At 56.8% G+C, this 17,803-nt stretch overlaps 4 protein-coding genes across 4 annotated transcripts; all 4 read right to left on the bottom strand.

The window, feature by feature from the left end:
* Positions 1-1,340: 1,340 nt before the first annotated feature.
* On the bottom strand, positions 1,341-3,677 carry LOC308230411 (protein S100-A7-like; the record flags this gene model as incomplete). Its single annotated transcript, XM_080635113.1, has 4 exons — positions 1,341-1,505; positions 1,853-2,071; positions 2,641-2,752; positions 3,634-3,677. 4 exons carry the CDS (start codon positions 3,675-3,677, stop codon positions 1,341-1,343), a joined length of 540 nt encoding a protein of 179 aa, XP_080491239.1.
* Positions 3,678-4,728: 1,051 nt separating this feature from the next.
* Positions 4,729-5,273, bottom strand: LOC308230410 (protein S100-A12-like; the record flags this gene model as incomplete). The annotated part of the gene is made up of 2 exons (XM_080635112.1): positions 4,729-4,989; positions 5,121-5,273. The coding sequence occupies 2 exons, from the start codon at positions 5,271-5,273 to the stop codon at positions 4,729-4,731; spliced, it is 414 nt and encodes a 137-aa protein (XP_080491238.1).
* Positions 5,274-9,237: 3,964 nt separating this feature from the next.
* On the bottom strand, positions 9,238-12,780 carry LOC308230409 (uncharacterized protein; the record flags this gene model as incomplete). The annotated part of the gene is made up of 5 exons (XM_080635111.1): positions 9,238-9,402; positions 9,498-9,658; positions 9,964-9,975; positions 11,723-11,876; positions 12,640-12,780. The coding sequence occupies 5 exons, from the start codon at positions 12,778-12,780 to the stop codon at positions 9,238-9,240; spliced, it is 633 nt and encodes a 210-aa protein (XP_080491237.1).
* A 2,685-nt stretch (positions 12,781-15,465) lies between these two features.
* Positions 15,466-15,866, bottom strand: S100A16 (S100 calcium binding protein A16; the record flags this gene model as incomplete). The annotated part of the gene is made up of 2 exons (XM_080634976.1): positions 15,466-15,630; positions 15,711-15,866. 2 exons carry the CDS (start codon positions 15,864-15,866, stop codon positions 15,466-15,468), a joined length of 321 nt encoding a protein of 106 aa, XP_080491102.1.
* Positions 15,867-17,803: the final 1,937 nt, after the last annotated feature.

The following is a 17,803-nucleotide window of genomic DNA, read 5'->3' as shown; positions in this document are numbered from 1 at the left end:
GAAGAGGGCACGGCAGGGTTGGTCGCCATGGGCTTTGCTGTGTTCAGCCCAGGATCATGGTAAGGCAGGAGCTGGGCCTGGAGAAGAGAAGGCTCAGGGGGGATCTGATCCATGTGCACAAGTGTCTTAAAGATTGGGCCAGGTTGGTTCTGGTTGCTAGATGTGGTTTTAGCTTGGGAAGCCAAGGGATGCACTCTGAGCTCCTTTGAGCATCACCAGAGCGGTGATGCTCCAGCCGCAACCCAGCACATGCAGCCACTGCAGGAGCTTTCTCCATCCTGGAGCCACGAGGTAAAGGGTTTCCCAAGCCTTTGGCTCGAGCCAAAAAGCATTTGTATACGTCTCAGCCATAGCAAACAGCTACAAACTGCTCCGCAGGCACCACCTGGGTCCTTGGGGTGGTGGTACCCAAGCATTCATTGAGGAGAAGAGCTGGATTACAGCATATTTAGTACCCAGAAAGGTTTTAGTTGATGCTGGAAGACATCTCCCTGATGGCCTATCCAGGGACAAGATCCTTGTGCCCTGCAGGAGCTCATCAGGGGGGGGTTTGGTGAGATGGAGCCCATTGGGCGTCTTATCTTGGCTGGGTAGCAGGGTTGGGAGGGAGCACTCCAGGTCACTTTACTGTGTGGGAAAACTCTGAAATGTGAGTTTTGATTGGGATTTTGGGGGAAAAACCCCAAAATCTTGGTATTTCCTGTGGAGCAGAAGCTCTGTATACAGATACTGATATATAGCTTGTTTTTGTGGTAAGGGCTGTGTCCTGTTGTGAACTCCTGTTGTCATGGGTATTAATGCTCAGAGGCGATTGTGCATCTCGAGAATGCACCTGGCACAGCCAAGGGGAAAAAGCTGCTTGAGGAGAGCAAACAGGAGGTGCTTCCTCAAGCTGGGCTGGCTCTGCTCTCCCCAGCCCATGCACAACACTTCCTTTGCCTGGAGAGCCTCTATTACACCTCCAGTGTTGCAGCTGATGAGTAAAACCCTTGTGGAGCTCAGGCAGTGTCTTGTGCTGCTCTTCTGGCCATTACCACCTCCCCAGCCCATCAGCTTGGCCCAGACACTGAGCAGCACAGTTCCTGCCCGCTCACATTTCAGTCATAACCCTCTTCCTTTATGGGCTTTTTGGGTACCTCATTTGGGCGTTTAGCTCCAGCAGGACCATGCATTCTCTGCAGTGGTGCCCATTAGATGGGTACAAAAGGAAGAGCTGAGCTAGGATCTCAATGAACACCAAGTGATACTTTATTGTCTCACAAGCGTGAGTGATCCAAGCAGACAGAAAGCAGGTAGAGCCCATCTCCTACAAGCCACCCCCTCCGAGTCTTCATGGAGACTCAATCCTTGTCTGGTGTGCAGCGGTCATCCTTGTGGATGATGCGATGGGCATCATCGGTCACCTTGGCCAAGACGATGGTGAACTCCTTGAAGGTCAGGTCCTTGTCCTTGTTTAAATCAGTCTCTTGGAAGAGCTTATTCAGGTAGCCAGGTTGGTTCCTGTTCTGAAATTGGGCGGCAGGACATGTGTTAGCATACCCCCACCCTGGGCTGCACACCCCATGATGGAAACCAGCTTTGTTCTTCCATGATCCTGGAAGCTGCAGGGTCACTGTGACCTTCTCCTGCCTTGCATTTAGCCCCTAGATGGACATAGAGCCCTTCCCAAGCTCTATACCCCTGCAGCATCAGGAGGAATGGGCACCCACAGCACATGGACAAGCTGGGTCTGCGGACCACAGCCATGATGGGGACTGCATCCCATTCCCCAAGGAGCATCCCTGGAGGCAACCTCAGCCTCATCCCACTCCAGCCTCCCGAGGAGAGCACAACACAGCTCCTAAACACTCACACAAGCTTGCAGGAAGGTCGGTGCCTGCTCAGTCATCAGTGTCTTGAAGTCATTGAAGTTGAGGAAGTCGAGCTTGCCCTCCCGGATGCTGTAGCGGTGGTAGACATCCACAATGGTTTTCAGGGCCTTCTCCAATGTGCAGTTTCCTGGGAACTGCCCAGTCTCAGAAGAGGGGTTCTTGGGCTGGGTGCTCACAGACATGGTGGAGGTCTTGAGAAACTGTGTGGAGAAACGCCCAAGCCATGAGATGCATCCAAAACCCCATGGCATGACCTTGACCCGCACCCCAGGTACCCCAAGGGATCTGCACCAGGAGCATGGTAATAAGTGGGTTTAGGAGTGTCACCATTTCACAGCATCACCCAAACCACCTCTAGTTTTAGGTTCAGCCAAGGAGCAGCTCATTCTTCCCAACCTGAAGCCATTTGTCAGGCACATCAGACAAACCCATGAGGCTGCAGTCATGTATCTGCACCATGCTATAGACAGGGACAATGACTTTAAGGCAGGGAGCATGGCTCAGGTACAGGCTCCATTGCAACCTCAGCCTCATCTCCCCCTCTTCTCCCTCTGAATCTCCTTGCCCATGGAGACAAATACACCTCCACTAAAGGTGACATGCAAATGCCGTTCATTTATACTTGTCTTGTAGCCAAAACCAACCTCCTACCATGCCCAAAGAAGAAATCATCACCCTGGAATGAAACAGGTACGGAATGACATCCCATACTCCAAAACACTTCTCCCCTCACCTTCTTTCTCACAAGAGCGACCGCAGTGTTCCTTACCCTTATCTCCAAGGAGGCTTTGCAGAGGATGGGTCTGTCGCAGTGATCCAAGAGCCTCTGCAGACCTTTTATATCTGTCTGAGGTCCTCTTTCATCAGAGGTGGTGACACACCTGCTGCAAGCATCAGCTTGAGTTAGCATTTCCCGGACCTGGAAATTGCAAGGTGGGAACTTGTGAACCCTTCCCCACCTCATACCTCTGCACCTTGTTCCTGGTTGCACCCACCAGCCTGGGGAAATGTTGTCCTTCCACCCTACCATCGCCTCCGACAGGGCTCAGCTGCTCCTGTGCTGGGCAAAGAATGGGGACAACACTGGACGTGCTCATGTCACCCCTCTCCATGAGCGTGAAAGACAAGTCCAACTTGCCAAAGCTTTACAAGCCTCGTAATGTGCTGTGTAGAAGATGAAGTGTTTCATAGAGACGTGGTTGACTTTGTCCCTTGGTTGGTTTTAACTTGATCTCTCTGTTTTCTACCACAAAGAATTGGTTGGGCACAAACAAAGCTGACATCCGCCAAGTTGTTTTCCAGTGTATTTGCCATTGCTTTCTCTTTTCACATCACTTGGACCAGACCTTTCCTCTTGCTCCAGCAACTTGGTGGAGAAAGAATACCTGAGGTCTTTAGGGTCTTTAGTGGCTACAGCATTGAGTAGCAAGTGTTGTGCAATGGTCACCTCTGCCACCCATGTTGCGTTAGAAGAACAGGTACTAGAAGAATGAAGGAACTGTAAAACAATGTAAAAATAAGGTCGTAGATGCCAGGAAGAGGGTAGGGACAGCAAAGCAAAAGGGTCACCATTCCTGTTTGAGGATGCTTCTTGTGTGTCTCAGGGCCAGTATCGAGAGCTGTTGTATGAGGTCTATTCTGGGAGCCCTGACTCACTTCACTGCTTTCTACTCGTTAGGGACCGTCAGGAATCCAAAGCTGTGTCCTCATTCCCTTTGCAAGCCACTCCTGCCTTTGCCCTGTGCGCTTGCAAAGTCCTCACGTGGACAGACCCATGGGCTTCACATTCCCATCTTTCCCAGCCATGTTCCCCAAAACCCATCAGGGGATGCAGCTCGTGATGCCCAGCCCCAGAAGGGGAATGGTACCTGGGGGCCCTGGAACAGCATCCACCTCTGGGGGACAAGGGCTGCAAGAGAATGATCACTTGTGTCATTGAGTGCACATAACCACATACTACCCCCGTGCTTCTCTTCATGGCAGGGGGGTTGGAACTGGATGATCTTAAGGTCCTTTCCAACCCAACCCATTCTATGATTCCATGCTCCACATGGGACAGGCTGCGGCTTTCAGCTGACATTGGGGATATAGGAGCCTCCTGAGGGTTTCCCACTCCGTGCACAGTCAGGTAACAGAAACATCCAACTTCATGGTGCAGGGTTACTTCCAGCTCCCCAGAGCCCCTCAGCCTCATTCTTTGCCAGGTCAGGGCTTGCTCTGGTTGCTTTGCAGGTTCCAAAAGTGTTGTACCCCCAGGATGCTGCACCCCCAGCTCCAGAGCTGGCTCTTGGGAGTCACCTGGGGACTTCACTCCTGGCACATCCTGAAGCTGATGCAAAGAGGGGCTGGAAGAACCAAGGCTGAGGATGCTCTTGTGCAGGAGCTTGCACTGTGATGGGGTTCTATGCACCCCGCCATCTGCGGAGGCGAAGGGTGCTGGGGCCAACCACTCTGTGTAGGGACCTTGGTGAGCCTCACAAAGGCAGTGGGAACACATTGGGGTTGTGACCTGCTTTAGGACAGGGACCCTGTGCAGCTCATTGGGATCCAGCAGTGCTGTTGTCCTGGGAGCAGGGATCCCTCCATGCCACTTTCCCTTCCCATTCCCATTGCTTCTCCAGTTCAACCTGCATTAAACCCCTCCGATTTAACCCCTTGATGCGTGTTGCATCCTTCCTGGAGATAAGACACATAATGCAATGCATTTGGTGCTTGAAGAAAGACATTTTATTTCAATGCCATAGGTAGAAGCAAATGATAAAGCTTTGGTTACAGATTTGTCTGTGCTGGAGGACAAATGGAAGGGATAATGCTGCCGGAAAAGCATAATCCCATGGGCTCAGTCATGGGAAGCGCTTCAGTTTCTGGGACCGTGGCCGTGGTCATGGCCGTGGTCGTGGCCGTGGTCGTGGCCATGGTCATGGCCATGATCATGCCCATGGTCGTGGCCATGATCGGCACCATGATGGTGGTCGTGTCTCCCATGGGACCTATTGTGGGCATCGATGACGACAAGATTCAGCGTGGTCAGGAACTCGGTGAACTTGAGGCGCCCATCGTGGTTGCTGTCTGCTTTGGCAAAGAGGTTGCTGATGTACTCATCAACAGACACATTGGGCTGCAGCAGGACAAACATGGACAGAGTCAGGAAAACCCTAGGGAAAAAGGGCTTTGGGAGCTCCCAGCCACCCCCATGGCCCAAGGAGGCCACTTTGAAGACTTGAAGCCTGGCCTATGCTTGGCTCTTACCGGCGTGGTGTTGTGAAGGAAGGGCTTGGCCGTCTCCTTCAGCAGCTGTGAGAACTCCGACTTGTCCAGGTAGTCATCGATGGGGTTCTTTATGGCGTACTGGTGGTAGATGTTGATGGCGCACTCCAAGGCGAGCTCCAGGTCGGTTTTCATCTTGCTAGGAAGGGACAGACAGCAAAACATCAAACCCCATCAGAGCCCAGTCATCCCAACGGCACCTCCAGCAGCGTGGATGCTGGAGCCACCATAGGCAAGGACGTACTTACCTGGGGCTGATGTCTATGGACGGTGCTGCGCGGGGTGGAGCAGGAGGAGCAGTGATGCCGCGGTGCAGGGGAGGGCTCTTTTATACTCTCCCTGAGCGATGATTTGTGACACCCTCCAATTCCCTTTGGGGTGATAACCTCGGGAATTGTGCAAGGCCATGCAGCACGCCCAGGCAGCAATTTCTTGCTCCAGGAACTGGTTGCTCCCCATGTCAATGAGGGAGGGGAAGCACCGAAACAAGAGGATGCCGAAAGAGAACACTGGGGCTGTTCAGCCCGGAGAAGAGAAGCTGTGTGGGGACCTCAGAGCAGCTTCCAGTGTCTGAAGGGGGCTACAAGAATGCTGGAGAGGGGCCTTCATCAGTGACTACAGTGATAGGTCAAGGGGTGATGGGTTCAAACTGAAACGGGGGGATAGCAGCGGAAAGGTTGGATATCGGGAAGTTCTTCCCTGTGAGGGTGGCGGGACACTGGGATGGGTTGAACGGAGAAGCTGTGGCTGCCGCATCCCTGGCAGTGTTCAAGGCCAGGTTGGATGGAGCTTGGAGCAAGCTGCTCTAATGGAAGGGGTCCCTGCCCATGATGCTGGGTGAGCTTTAAGCTCCCTTCCAACCCAAACCATTCCACGATTTGCAGCACCATGGACTGGGGACACTGCAGCAGCATTCCCAGGAGCTGGGACATTCCTGCTGAGTCTGGGGGGTCTTTGTGGAGATGATGGAAGAGGAATTGTTCAGGATCACACAGAAGGTGCTGAGTGAAGGTCTCCAATGGGATAATGCTATTATTTCCCAATGGGGAATGGGCTTCATCACTCCTCTATGTGCCCTGAAGCGGCTGGATTTGGCTTGGAGGTGTGATGTGTACCGCCAGCATCCCACTGGCCAGCACATCCCCTCCATAAAGAGGGGCAGTGATCCCTCCTGAATCATTTCCAACAGCAAACCGGGGAGCCAAGGGATTGCCAAATGCAGACACACCAAGTGCCAGGAACCCTCTTAGGAGGTGTCATTTCCTGGTAGCTGTAATTGCTGCCTGATGATAACTGAGGTCGGGGCAATTCCTGCCTATTCCCACTGTCGGGCGGATGCTGCCAACATGTGGGATACCCCGTGGTGTTCCCAGTGCCTGGCACACAGGGGCTGCTAAACCTTGTGTGTCTTGGGGTAAAGCGGTAAAGGAACCTGAGGATGCCCAAGCCCATTGTGCCAAGTCTGTGCTTGATGGGTCTGGCACAAGAAGCCGTCAAGGGTTTTAAAGGAGGTGGTGGTGAAACATCTCCCCATGAGCTCCTAATCTGGGTGTTGAAGGAACTAATGCCAGAACAAAGCTCGACGTGCCAAAGAGTGAAACCAAGGGGCAGGCTGTGGGCTGGAGGCGGGCGCATCCTGTCCGGGAAGGGGACCCACGCAGGGCATCAGTGGGACACGGGTGCACCATCGGTGATGGGACCCTTGTGGGGAGGTGTGAAGGGATGCGCTTGTGTGACGTGGGGAGGTGAGAGGAGACGTGGCCATGGAGATCTTCTTAAGGTCCTTTCCGACCCAAACCGCTCTATGCATGTATACATTGTGGGGCAGGAAAGAAGGGACAAGTGTGGGCTGGGGGTCCTCATGATGCCATTGCTGCCCAACCTGCCATGGAAGCCACTTAGAGGAGAGCTTAGAGCAGCTCCCAGTGCCTAAGGGGAACCTGGAGAGAGGCTTTGGATAAGGGATGGAGGGACAGGACAAGGGGAATGGCTTTAACCTGTCAGAGGAGGGATTGAGATGGGATCTTGGGCAGAAGCTCTTCCCTATGAGGGTGGTGGGACACTGCAATGGGTTGAACAGAGAAGGTTTGGATGCAAAACCCTGGCAGTGTTCAAGGGGGTTGGAACTGGATGAGCTTAAACCTCCCTTCAACCCAACCCATTGTATGAATCCATTGCTCTACCCACACACCCGTTGCTCCCGGCGCATGCCCTGCCCTGGGGCCCATGCTTCCCTGCTCCGGGTGTTGGTATCTGCTCCATGGCTCAGTGCCCATGGGGCTGGGACGTCGGTGCCGCAGGGATGGAGCCAGCAGAGCCCCGAGGGCAGAGCGGCAGGGCGGTGACAGGGTGCAGATGGATGCAGGCAGGATGGGACGCTGTGAACAGCATCATTTCAGCTTCAGATAGTCACAGGTCAGGCAGAAAAGAGCCAAGGGCTTGCAGGGGGGGTCCCTTTCACCAGTGCTGTGCAGCCACGTCCTCAGGTGTCCCAGTGAGCTGGAGGGATGGATGCATGGTTTATTCCCTAGTATTGATGCTCGGTTGAGCGCTGGATCTCAGAAGCTGAGGCTCATAGAACCCCTTCCACCCTCCATCGGGGGAGCAATGGGATGAGCTTCAACCCCAGTCTCCTGGCAAACCAGCCCTTGTGAAGACGAGGGTGCAGCACCTGGGTGGGAGTCCTGGGCAGAACATCACCAGCACCCAATAGGATCCATCAGTGGGGACATGAGCACTCCCCCAGCAAGAGCAGGAGCAGTGCAGCCCGTGAGGGTTTGATCTATTTATGGTTCACAAATGACCAGAACGCAGCAACAAAGCTTTATAATAGGAAAGGACAAAAAACTTTACAAAGGTCCTTACAAAAGGACCCCAAAAGGCCCCCGGGGCCCCTCACCCTGCCACTGGCCCAGCTCTACATCTGCATTCCTTCAGTGCAGTTCATGGCCAGGGCACTCAGGAAGGTGAAGCCTTCCTAGAACTTCACTTCCTTGTCTTTGTTATGGTCCAGGTCCATCCCAAGCCACAGCTATGGGCAGCACAGGGATGTGGGGGGCATCTCTCCCTCTCCACGCAGGGGGATGCTCTGCAACCCTTTACCTTGCCCTGGTGCCTTGGCAAAGCCCCTCCAGACCCAGCTCAATGGGTCTGGCCCCAAGCAGACAGGAGGTTGCCCCACATCCCCCCATTGTGTTGCACTGGGATGCTGGAGCAAGCTGGGGCTGGTGCCTGCAGGTTGACTCATGGGGCGCAGCCCAGATGTGGCTCCTGTCTGCCTCCACACACAGCCCCAGGGCTGCTGTGATGGGAGCAAGGAAGTGAAGCCTTTGTGACATCTCCATTCACCAGTGCCTCTGGGAGCAGAGGGATGAAGGTGCCACTGATGGACATCCGGCTGCACGCCTGGAAGGGGGCATCCAGCTGCACGCCTGGAAGGGGGCATCCGGCTCCACATCCGGACTCAGCACACAAGGTTGCCCTCAGCTGCTCAGTGGGGGGGAACGGAGCTCAGAAGGAGGAAATAGGGACTTAAAGACACGAGCAGGAAGGGAGGGCTGTGGCTGTGCTGCTCCTTGTGTCTATAGCCACGGGCTGAGTCGTACCCGCAGGGCTGGTTGGGTGCATGGGGAAGTCACTGCTCTGCCCGCCAGAACCCCACCCCGAGCAGGAATGCAGGGAAACCCTGTTCCAGGAGGATTCCCATGAGGGACAAACTGATTCCCAGCATGGCAGGTCCTGCCCCATGGGGACAGATGCCGATTCCAGGTGATTATGGCTGAAACAAGGAGTTATTCACCCATTAATAGTAATCCCCGTGGAAGCTCCTGCCTTGCCTGGCCACGAAGGAGTTATCAGGGCTGCAGGGCAGTGACTCACCCTAACGGGTGCTTTACAAGGGCTCAGGGAACGCAGTGCCCAGACTCCTTGTTCCCATCCAGAACTTGGAACGCTCACAAGGAAAGGAAACCAAGGAAACCGGGATTTTCTCCAGTGTCCCTGGGGCAAGAACCCCCCCATTGCAAAGCAGGCAAAAGCATTGGGTTTAAAGCATCCTTTATTCCGAGAGCATCAGGAAGACAACGGGAAGGGTCCCTGCTCACTTCCTACGCGGCATCTTGTCAGGGCAGTCCTGGAAGAAGTCATTGCACATCATGGCCATGCAGGCCAGGAAGATCACGTACTCCTGGAAGTCCACCTCGCTGTCGCTGTTGCTGTCCAGATGGTTCATGAGCTGCTGTAAACTGGCCTCACTGGTTTGTCTCTGCAAGCAGAGCGGTTAAATGGGGTTTTGCATCCCATCTGGCCTCATTCCCGCATCCCAGCACCCACCGCCGGATGTGGTACCCACTGCCCCACACTTACGCTGAAGCTGGGCAGCTCCTTGGTGAGCATCTCTTTGAGCTCCTGCTTGCTGAGCTTGTACTTGTCCCCCTCATTGCCCGAGTACTTGTGGAAGGTGGAGACCATCACGGCCAGCGCCTGCTCCAGGGGAGATGCCATGGGGAATAGCAGCAAGCCTGGAGGCACCAACAGCACCAGCGGGTGAGAACAGAGGGCAGCATCCCCACACACCCCCACGGCAGGGGGCTGACAGCTCCCCCTGCCCCACAAACACTGCAGGCTCTTCAATGCCCCACTCCTGCATCACCATTTCCCCCTTAGCTTCACCCTCCCACGTTGGGAACCCCCCAAAAGAGCCATATTAAAGGGGAGAACGTGAGGGGAAGCAGCTTTTCCAGCTTCTGAACTCAGCTCCTTGCAACAGGAGCCCCAGGGGAAAAGCTCAACAGGGGGACCCCATTGTGGGATGGGGCAGACGCACCTTTAGCAACATCTGGAGAGCAGGATAAAGGGGGAAAAGAGGGAAAAAGCAACTCACCAACAGCTCAAAGGGAACAGCAGAGGATGGGAAGGGCAGGATGAGGCAGCATTTATAGCCCTGCCTGGGACACCTCCCTCACTATCTGGTTGGGAAGGCACCAATGCTGATCCAGAGCCTGCCTGGACATTGGCTGGCAAAGGAGGAGAGGAAAACCCACAGGAGCAGCCCTGGCTCCCCCTTAACATCCCATTCCTGCACTGCTGAGTAGATGGAAAGAGCACAATGGGGCTGGATGGGGTGGAGGAGAATCCCTGCGGATGAGGGATGCAGGCAGGGGAGCTGGGGGTGCCTCATCGCACTGCTGCCAGTGAGGGCAGGGGATGCAGCGCAGGGCAAGATGGTTTTGGCAGCATCCCCAGGAATGTTTGGAGCCGAGTAGGATTTATCCATGCGTTTGTTGTTGTGCTGGAGTTTGGGTTGGGAATGGGGAGGGTTTGTTCTGTTTTTAACTCGGCTGCCAGTGGTTTCTGTTTCCTAAGTGCAAGGACCATGAGTCACAAGAGCCCCGTTGTGTAACGGGGAATGATGCTGGTGACTGCGTGTCCCAAGCACGTGGCAAGGGAAAAACAGGAGCTGGGAGCTTGGAATCCCCTGATAAGCACCCAAAGCAGCCCTAAACCCCCCTGGGATAAAGAGCAAAGGACCACGGGGGGCTCTGAGCCCTTTAAGAGGGGTTTGGAGCCTCCAAAAGAGGGTTTGGACACTCAAGAAGCTGCTTGGAGCCTAAAAATCTTAAGCCAGAACCTCAAACTGAAGCACTTGGATCTGAAAAGGAGATTTTGTGAGCTAAAGCTGAGCTTTTGGAGCCTGGAAATGAGGCTGTGAAGCCAAAAATGAGGATTTAGAAGAGGAAGGGAAAAGAGGGGATGAAGCTTCCCCAGGCCAGGGGGCTCTTTGAGGACCGTATTGGCAAGAGAAAGGCGCAAACCTGAACCGCATCCCTCTATCAGCCAGTGCGAAGTGGTGTAAATCACTGCAAGGGGCAAACCCTCCATGGGGGCTCTTTATAAAGACCCTGGGAAGGGGCAAAGTGAAGTTTGGGGCTCAGGGAGGACTTTGGGGTCTTCTTTACCATGCGATGCTATAGGGGTTTGATGAAGGCTTTTTGGATCTAGGATGGTTTCTTTGGGGCTATCGGGGCAGGCTGGAGCAGGGCTGCAGCATCTTCTGCTGTGGCCATGGGTGGAAGGGGGACAGACCCCGAGCTCCACCAGCGCTGTCATAGCCTGATGTGCTCACCACGGCTCCATGGTAAACCGGGGGGGCTCAGGGTGATCCCCATGGGCTTGTCCATACCCCGAGGGTCTCCTTTAGCTTTTCCCTGCAGGAAGCTGGGGATGGGTTCTGGCTTCTATGCTTTGCACGGCCCTTGCATCTTGCTGTAGTTCCTCCAGCCCAGCTTCCCCTCCCCAAACCCAGTGGGAGCTTGTGCTGAGCTTTAAGCCAAGCCAGGCTTGGGGAAGCTCAATTTTGACCCCAACATGCATCAAACCTCTCCCCAAGCCAGTAGGGATGGTTCGGGGGGGATATCCCAATCCATTGCCCGGAGCCAGGGTTGGCTTTTCCAAAGGATGCTTCCAGGGGCTGAGTCGCACCATGGAAAATCCCAGGGAGCAGGAGGAAGGTGTGAGTCACCCCAAGCACAAAGCCAGCCTTTGGGAAAGCTTTTATTGGGAGCCCCGATGGGATCACTTCTTGCGGTGCTGCTTGGTAGGGCAATCCCTGAAGAACTCATTGAAGCCCATGGTGATGCAGGCCAGGAAGCAGACGTACTCCTTGAAGTCCACCTCGCTGTCCTTGTCGTGGTCCAGGTCGTTCATGAGCCTCTTGAACTCGGCATCATCCATTTGCTTCTATGGAGGGGGAAAAGTGGGGTTTGGGGTGCATGGATGAGTGAGGCGCTCCCCATCCAGCCCCACTGCTCACAAGGAAGGGTGTGAAAGCCTTGGCTTCCATCCCTATGGATTCGAGGAGGGTTTTCTCTTTGTCTTTGGAAGGAAAGGACCTTTAGGGATGCAGGTGGATACTGAGATGGGGGCTATGCTGGCATGGATACAGCAAATACACCTCTTAGGCATGAAGGAGCTGGGCTAAAACATCTCTCCTCCCATTTTAAAGGGAATTAAGGGTTAAGCCCAATATAAAACAGTGAAATTGGAGCAGGCTTCTCTTTGCCAAGAAGAATATTTCTGTGAGCTCAAGAAAGCCAAGTTTCCTTTGAGTCAAGTTTGCTCCAGCTCAGGCCCTCCTGGCTTCATCCTGCCTTTTGTGACATATAGGGACAGGACAAGGGGGAATGGCTTTAAACTGAGAGGGGAGGTTAAGATGGGATCTGGGGCAGTTCTTCCTTATGAGAGTGATGGGGAGCTGGAAGGGGTTGATGGAGAAGCTGCCCCATCCCTGGCAGTGTTCAAGGCCAGGTTGGACAGGGCTTGGAGCAAGCTGCTCTAGCGGAAGCTTTAGGGTCTCTTCCCATCCAAACCATTCCCTGCTTCCACATAGGCTGCATCCCTTGGGCAAGGATGCACAGATCAGTGTGATCCATGGGAAGAGCCAAGGCTGGTTTGCTCCCGCCCCTACAGCCCCTACAGCAGAGGGACGCATCCCCGCACTTACGCTCCCAAAGACGGGCAGCTCCTTGTTGAGCAGCTCCTTGAGCTCCTGCTTGCTGAGCTTGTACTTGTCCCCTTCCTTGCCCGAGTACTTGTGGAAGGTGGTGACCATCACGGCCAGCGCCTGCTCCAGGGGAGATGCCATCGCCAGCCTCCTGTGTACCTGCAGGGCAGAGCACCGGGGATGGGGTCAGGATGGGGATGGGTCCAATTCCCACCACCCTGCCCTAAGGCAGGACGCTGCAGAGGGGCAGCAACAAGGGGTGATGGATGAGGAAGGGGAGCAGAGGCTCACCAGGGTCAGCAGGGACCAGGCAGCAGTGAGGAGTCAGGATGCTGCACTCTGGGCTCGATGGGCATTTATAGCCCAGCTCTGGTGGCACAGCCCACGGAGCCCTCTTGCCTCCAGGCTTTTCCATGCAGGTGCTTTCCTCCACACCTCATTTTTGCCTACCGAGCCGAGTGATCCCATTAGGAAGAGGTGGATGGGTTCGGGTGCCGCTGGGGGAGGCTGCAGGCCCCACGGGGGAGGCTGGGGATGGAGGCACAAGTGAAGGGATGGGGCATCCCTTGGGGCTCCTCAGCCCATCTCCTCCCTTGTAGTGATGGGACAAGGGGGAATGGGTTAAAACAGGAGCAGGGGATGTTCAGGCTGGATATCAGGAAGTTCTTCCCTGTGAGGGTGGTGGAACACTGGAATGGGTTGAAGGGAGAAGCTGTGGCTGCCCCATCCTTGGCAGTGTTCAAGGCCAGGTTGGATGGGGCTTGGAGCAACCTGCTCTAGCAGAAGGGGTCCCTTCCACTGAGCTGAAACCAGATGAGCTTCAAGCTCCCTTCCAACCCAATCCATTCCATGGTTCTATGATCACTGCACTGTCCCCACACCAAGGGGTCCCTTTCCAAGACAGAGGGTCCCAAGCACCCCCCAATGCAACTTAACGCCTTCCACAAGGATCTGGGGAGGTGACAGTCGTTTTATTCAAGCCATAGGGCTCAATGCTGCCTGGCCTCAGTGTAGAAGTCAATGCAGAGCATGATAAAGCAGCCCAGGACCATGACTCCTTGACATCCACCATGTTTTCCTTGTCCTCCGGGTCCTTCATCCACTTGTTCCTGGCGCAGGGCATCGGTGGAGTCACGGATGGTGCTCCCTGGCCATGGCACCAACCTCAATGGGTGGGTTTGGCAAATGGGGGGGGCCAGTTTCAGGCTCAGAGCCCTTCCTTGCCCCCCAGCCCTTCCCCAGTGGTGGGGAGAGATGGGATGAGCCAGGCACACAACGCACCCCGTGCCCACGCAGCCCTATCCCTGGCACACACATCCCCTCACGCTGGTCTCCTGCTTGCTCCAAACAGCGGGAATAACGTGCCTGAGGGAATAATCACCCAGCATGGACACAGGGGCTGCTCAGATCCCTGCATCCTGCACAAGGAAAGGGGGGGCCACATCCTGAACTGTTTCCAGGCCAGCCTGCAGCCAGGAATGAGGAGTCGGGAGCTGCCTGCCCCTCAGCCTCAGGGTCTGTCCCGAGTGCCTGCGATCCCGTGTGAGCAGTGGGTCCAGCCTAACCCCGCTCAGCCCCATAAGCAGCCTGTGAGTCACCAGCCCTGCCCTCGCCCAGCGGGATTCCTGCTCCGTGACTCAGCCGCAGCCCTGCCCATCACCGCATCCCATGGGAACACCCCCGGTCTGTCCTGGACCCGCGGGGCTGCAGGCACCAGCGATGCTCCTGCTTCGGGTGGGAAGCAGAGGGGGAATGGCTGGAAGGGGATCCCCGGCTCCAAGGGGCTGCCATGGGAGTGGGGCTCATGGGGGGCCGATTCCCTGCTCACAGACCCAGGGATGAGTCCGATCCCGGTGGAAAATCCCCAGCAGGCTCCAGGGCTGCTGGGCTGGTGCCAGCGATGGGGACTTCACAGGGATCCACTGCAGGGAGCTTCCCACCGGGATATCCCGGCACAAGCGGGACCACGGAGCCTTTCCCATCCCGGAGGGGGGGGGGGCACGCGATTTGCCGAGATGCGTCCCCAGCGCACCCCATGGGTGTGGGGCAGGCAGCGGATGGATGCGCGGCTGTAGCGTCCGGACGGACCCCTCAATGGGGACATGAAGAGGGTCCCGCCATGGTGTGGGGCAGCAGCATCCGCGCCCAGCGCCGCAGGCAATGGGTTTGGGTGCTATGGGGCTGGGAGACCGCGGTGTTTGCTGACACCTTGTGGTGGCTCCGTCACCAACCCAGGCCCTCGGGGGCTATGGGGACAGGACAGACCCCTCCCTCGGCCCCACACGTCCCCATAGCGCATGGAGGAAAGGCAGAGCCTCAGCATCACCCGCTGCTCCTCCGTTCTTTATTGCTGCAATAAATAACCCCGGGTGGTGCTGGCCGGATGGGACCGCGCCGCTCCCCGAGCCTGAAGGACACCAGCAGGGCAGAGCCTTCACCAGCTTGGGCAAGGGGAAAGGCACCCTTCATCCCATAGAAAAACCCCATCACTTTGAAGGGGGTCCGGGTTGTGATGGGGTTTGTGCCCCAGAGGGCTGAGAACAGACAGAACTCGTGTCCTGGATGAGGAGAAGCCCATCCCGTTGCCTCTTGCCCACCAAGGGCTTGCGGGTGAGGATGAAGGCAGGGATAACATGGCCCAGGGCCCCCGCGGCTGCCATGGCCGCGCAGCCCCCAACTCCCACCCATAGGATCTTCCCACCCCATCACACCCTGGCATGGCTCTGGGAGACCTGGGGCTCGGGGCAGGGCTTAGCAATGGGACTGGGGAGAAGCAGGGAGCTATGGAGGAGCAGGAGGTGATGCCGTGGGGCTCGGCTGGAGCTGCTACTTGGTGTGCTTGACGCTCTGCTCCTGCTGGCGGATGATCTGGGCGATGGGGCTGGCGATGCCGCCTATCAAGGTCCAGTACTCCTCGAAGCTGATGCGCCCGTCCTTGTTCTCATCCAGGTCACAGATGAGCTTGTCGGCCGCCCGGCGATTCCCGGTGTCCTGAAGGGGAAGAGAAAGGAGCTGCTGACCCCGGGAGCAGGGCACGTAGGGCTGGGGGGACCCCCCGAGCCCAAGCTCACCGTGAGCATGTGGTTGAGCTCGCAGCTCAGCATCTTGCGGAAGTCCTTCTTGCTGATGCGCCGCGGCTTCTTGCAGCAGCAGCGGTGGCTCGAGTACTTTTCAAAGTTGTTCACCAGCACTTGGACGGCCCATTCCAGCTCCGTGCACTCGGCCATCGCTGCCTGCGGAGGGGATAGGGGTCAGGGGTGGGGATGTGGGAGCCTCTGTATGCCCATCATAGAGGAGGATGGAGGAGAACGAGTCTGCTCTGGAGCCAGGCTGAGAGAGCTGGGCTGGGGCAGCCTGGAGAAGAGAAGGCTCCTGAAGGGGAGACCGGAGAGCAGCTCCAGTGCTAGAAACCTGGAGAGGGGCTTTGAACAAAGAGATGGAGGGACAGGACAAGGGAAATGGCTTTAACCTGCCCAAGGGGAGATGGAGATGGGATCTTCGGCAGAAGCTCTTCCTTGTGAGGGCGGTGGGACACTGGGATGGGTTGAATGGAGAAGGCTTGGATGCCCCATCCCTGGCAGTGCTCAAGGAGCACCCTGCTCCAGTGGAAGCTGTCCCTGCCCATGGAACTGGATGAGCTTTAAGCTCCCTTCCAACCCAACCCAACCCAACCCATTCCCTCCATGGGGGTCACCACAGGCCCCAACGCAGACAAAAGCCAGCCCCTATGGAAGGGCTCCATAGAGGCAGCAGTGCCCATGTGCAGGCGCTGCTCCATGCACCCGCCCCACACCATCAGCCCCTCCTGCCCCTCGGGGCGGCCGCCTCCATGTGTGGGTCGGGGCAGTCATTATGGCACTGGGGCTCCGCAGGGCCGCGGCTTCCCAGGGCTCCATAGGGAGGAGCCGCGCGATGGGATGAGGGCAGGAATTACCGGCCAGCCCTCCTCTTGCTTCACCGCACCGGGAGCACCCTGCCAGGGCAGGTCTGGATCTGCCCGAGCCCCCCCAGCCAACAGCATCCCCATAGCCCGGCTCCAATCCTGCCTCTCTGCTCGGTGTCCGGGGTCCCCTTTCTCTCTTCCCGGTGGGTTCCAAGCTCGTTCCTATGGATGGACCCAACAGGATGGGCCTTGTCACGGGGTCCGTGGGGCAGGATGCAGGAAGGGACGGAAACTGCGTCACCTTGTCCGGCCTCGGCTCTTTCCTGCCCTGCTGATGGCAGGGAATGGGCTGTGCTGGGAATGTTGTTCCAGTCATTTCAGTATCCATGCTGATCTACACCAGCCCACGGCGACCATCGCAGCCATGGAGGAAGCCAACGGGGCAGCACGAATGGCCCCAAAGGGGTGACCCAGCACGTTCCCTGCTCTGGGGCATCATCCAGGAGGGAGTCTCCATCCTGGAAGCAGGCAGGACCTGCCCAGTGCCCCAGGTTTGCCTCGGGTCCCTTCTCTCTTTGCACTGATCCTCCCCAGGCCAGCTCCAGGCTGGGGACGTTGGCACCTCAGGGTGGTGACAGCAGGCACGAGGCTCATGCTCATGCCTGCATCCCTTGGCATGGCTGGGTGCCCTCCCGAGCCATCCTTGTCCCCATGGGAGCCTTTGCTGTGCCTGTATCCTGCAGGACCATCCCCAGCTTGCAGGGTACTGGGAGCTGGAGCCGCTCACAAGAGACCTCCGGCCCCGACCCTTCCTCACTGCAGGCCATTAATAGCCAACAAAAGCTCATCAGCAGCACCCTGGGTGCTAGCACCCACCCCCTGCACACATTGGGTGCAGACCCCACGCTGGTATCACCGATCCCCAGCCACCAGCATCCAGCCCATCCTCGGGGCATCATGGCTGCTGCTTCACTGCTGACTCACAGCTCCAGCCATTGCCTGCATCCCGGCCCCACCACGAGCCCCCGAGGCCAGGTCGGGGCATGGGGACATTGTCCCCATAGGGGCACAAGGGGACGAGGCTGCCCATGGTCCCCCTTCTTCCTTCACCTCTGCCTCTTCTTCCTCACGCGCTCACCAGTGCCTGCAGCCCTGGTGCTCCCTACCCAAAGCAGGAGGCAAATACCCCTATTCCAGGGGCCAGACCCCCCTGGCACCCCCATGTGCTGCCTCTCCATAGGCAGCAGAGCTTGATGGAAGCTGCTGAACCCCACGCTGGAC

The sequence above is a fragment of the Psittacula echo genome (genome assembly GCF_963264785.1).
Source record: "Psittacula echo genome assembly, chromosome: 26".
Taxonomy (NCBI): domain Eukaryota; kingdom Metazoa; phylum Chordata; class Aves; order Psittaciformes; family Psittacidae; genus Psittacula; species Psittacula echo.
This window is presented reverse-complemented; position numbering and strand designations above follow the sequence as displayed.